Raw genomic sequence first — 3,494 nt, 5'->3', positions numbered from 1 at the left:
GAAGCTAGCTATATGCATATACTTTGAACAGAGCAGAGAACAAAGCAAGATTCCTAAAATCTCAGGCTGATTTGTTTTTCATTCCACATCAATTTCCTCCAAAGCACAAAATTCAGTGGTAGTCTAACAAATCTGCAAGAAGAAGGGACCCTTAGTGGAAGTTGCCGCCTCAAAAACCTGAGTTAAATTTTAAATGTCTAGTTTGTCCCAGGGTAAACTTGTTGCTCTGCTTTATTTCTCTCTTTGAAACATGGAGACAGCAGATTGACTTGGTGCCACAAGAACTGTCTATAAAATGTCTCCATTTCTCTTCCTACACATTAGCAAAGGTAAAATGCCTTCAGTGACTCACCCTACTTGTTGATTATCTGTTGACTGTACCCCTTTCCTAGATATGAAAAAAAAAGCAAACCATTACCTGTTGAAAAAATAGGAACGATAGGCAAAACCTGGAATCAAATCCTTATTTTTTTTTCCAAGCCTGACACCATTAACATTTAAAACACCATTCCAGGTTGCAATTTTTGGAAAGATTTACTTTGAGACTGAACTAATGGATAAGATGCTAAAGGACATAAAAACCTTTTGAACCCAGTCCTTTGAGTCATTGGCACTTGTGCTTCTTCCTCAGTAAATGAGACACGTCTTTGTTGTTTAATTTTGGTTGGTCTTATAGTTGCTATTGTGAAGTCAGTGAAATTTTAATTGCTAGAGCATCCTAGTGAATCCTTTATATTCCAGGAAATATTTAGGATTACACCCTAGACACAAATATAAACTGCTAAAAACCTTTCATCAAGTTTAAGGTTGAAGCTATTGAATACTTTGGGTTGTTCTCACTGTCATGATTTTCTAGATTCTTCTTTCCAACACTATCCAGTTACTGAGAACTAAATATGCCTGCCATCATCTACAACTCTGTTCTGGTTCAGCCTTCTTGGTTTTGGTTTTAATACTCATCTCTGACATTCAGCACCTCGGCTAACTCCTCTGAGTCCTTTGCCTGGCCTCGGGCTGACTACTCTAAATTATAAAGAGCAGTCAGTCTCTTTCTCTCTTTTTTTCCCTCTTTTTTTTTTTGCTGTTTTATTTTCAATTAATTGAAGCAAAGTAATTATACATATTTATGGGGCACAATGGGATGTTTCAATACATGTACACATTGTGGAATGATCAAAGCAGGCTAATTAGTACATGTTTATCATGTCTTCCGATCTTTTAATATCATCCTTTCTCTAGAAAATAATCCATCTCGTTTTATTATCAGTGGTTTGTCCTAAGAAGCATTAGCGTCATTATGTACCTTAGCAGCTACTTTTCTCGTATTTTATAATTTTCTTTTTTCCTGGAGCAACATCCCAGAGCCGTCTTGCTGACGTTGTTCTGGGGAGAGACACCCTCCCTAAAGGCTGACCAAGCCTTCCCTTCCTTTCATTAGCGGTATAACCCTGTTTCCGCTGGAGCCTGTCACGGAAGTGTAATCCTCTAGCGGGGGCCCTCCTGTCATCTCGCCTACCTGAGAGTTGAAAATAAATAAAATATAAAATAGTAAATATAAGAGAAACCGGGACAGCTGCTGTGCGCAGGGTTTGACTGTCTCACTCATCCCTTGGCCTCTTGGTGTTGCCCCCACCTGCCCCTTCCACGCGATCTAAGATTCTGCACAGAGAATTCCCCTGGCCTGGAACCAGACTCTTCTCTGTTACCGGCCCCCCTCTGCTGGGAGGGTAGAATGACCACCAGGAGGCCAGAACAAAACACTTAAATGTTGCCTTTATTAAGGAAATGTTAAATAAGAAAAAAAAAAAAAAGGTCAAAACGGCTTCACAGATTATCAAGAGCACTTTTGTGGCGTAAACCGTGCAGTCACGAGCTACGAGTTCTATTCTGGGTCTTTGTCCTTTAGCTGGAGCTCTAGTCTCCCCAAAAGACCCAGTTGGAAATACACTAAAAGAAACAATTCACCCCAGTCACATTCGCAGGCTCCCCCTCCCCCCACCCCGTCTCCCAGGATGACAAAAACTCTAACCCCCAGGCAGGCAAACAGGCCACTAGGGCAGAAAAGACTTATTTGTATTCAAGCAAACTAGCACAAATTCCCTTAAAACGGCACGTTACAATCAAAGGTTTCATCTCTCCCCGCCAGGGCTGGGGTAGGGGGGAGCTGGAGAGAGTGGGCAAGAATCCGCGCACGATGTGAATGTACCCATTAGGTCTCTTGTGTAGAGTATAAACAGGTCACTTTTCTGGTCACCAGGTGATCGGGACTTCTGGGTCTCTCCCCTGCCCGCCCTCTCCAGCTGTCCCCAGTGCTTGGCCCACCTGTGGGTGGAGAAGGGCTTTCGTCGCGTCGGTCTCCCCGCATCCCACGCAAGCAGTAGCTTCCAAAGTTTTGCGCCCTAATCGCTCCCTTTTGCCACCTGCTGCTGAGTTCAGAAGTCAGGGCTCTCTCCTACAGTCAGGTACGGGGACTTCCAGTGGGCTAGAGAGAAACGGATCGCTTTATCCCAAAAGGCAGAAGTCAGGAGAAATAATTGACTCCGACAGGTTTGCTTCGCCCAGTCTCTGACAGCGGTGGACTCAGCTGGGCTCGAGAAGAGCGGAAGGCCGGGGTGTGCCTGCTGCTGTGGCCTGAGGACCCATCAATAGGGCCCCACGACCACCGCTTCAACCTCTTTAGACGGTCTCCGGTCCTTCACCAGAAAGTTGATCATGCCCTCGGACTTGATGAGCAGGTTGCAGCCTAGGAAGAAGATGCCGAAGACCACCGTGAGCGAGAGCACACACATGACGGCGATCTGCACCACGCGCATGATGTACAGGCTGCGCTCGTCCGGGCCAGCCTCCGCGAAGCCGTCGTCGGTCACCACGGATGCCTGGGTGCAGCAGCGCACTGCGCGCTCCAGCGCCTCGCTGCTGTTGGCTAGGAACAGGCCCGCCACGTCGGTCTGGTTGCCCAGCGCGGGATTCATCACGGGAGCAGGCAGCACCCAGGGAGGCGCGAGTCTGAGGAGTGAGAAGGCGGTGGCAAGGGAGGAACAGGTGCCGGGCAAGCGCTTACTTGTAGACTTGCTTGCGCGGGGCTCCTCGCTCTCTCCTTTTGAAAGTGTCCGGGCTGTGAGAGTTTCCTAGGAGCTTCTCTAACGCGCGCTGCAGCCCAGCTCCTCTGCGCGGTCCGCTCCTGCTCAGCCGGTGCTTGTTCCCTGCGCTCGCTCGACTGGGGGCTGTTGGAACTTGGCGGGGCTGGGCCAAGCCCGGCCGTGGGAGGTGCGGGCCGCGGCGGCGGCGGCGGCGTCGGCAGCGACCCGGTGGCTGCTCTGAGCGAACAGCGGCCCCTTCCGGCAGCCGGGCCGCCCTGCTATTGGGCGGTAGGGAAAGCAAAAGGAAGAACCTTTTCTTACTTTGTTTCTTTTGCAACTCCAATGGTCAGGCAGAGGTCACTGTGCACTTCTGCTTTGAATAATCAAAGAGTTTGTGGAGAAAGGGAGCAATCA

At 48.6% G+C, this 3,494-nt stretch overlaps 1 protein-coding gene across 1 annotated transcript; it reads right to left on the bottom strand.

Moving 5' to 3' along the window:
• Positions 1-1,775: 1,775 nt before the first annotated feature.
• Positions 1,776-3,242, bottom strand: Rprm (reprimo, TP53 dependent G2 arrest mediator homolog). Its single transcript, XM_046426950.2, has one exon. The coding sequence runs from the start codon at positions 2,970-2,972 to the stop codon at positions 2,643-2,645; it is 330 nt and encodes a 109-aa protein (XP_046282906.1). The 5' UTR covers positions 2,973-3,242; the 3' UTR covers positions 1,776-2,642.
• Between the last annotated feature and the right edge of the window lie 252 nt (positions 3,243-3,494).

This window comes from Marmota monax, unplaced genomic scaffold, assembly GCF_021218885.2.
Source record: "Marmota monax isolate L192 unplaced genomic scaffold, Marmota_monax_Labrador192_F-V1.1 WCK01_AAM20220418_F8-fsc00048, whole genome shotgun sequence".
NCBI lineage: Eukaryota > Metazoa > Chordata > Mammalia > Rodentia > Sciuridae > Marmota > Marmota monax.
Note: the sequence above shows the minus strand (reverse complement) of the source record. Positions and strands in the feature narration are given on the sequence as shown.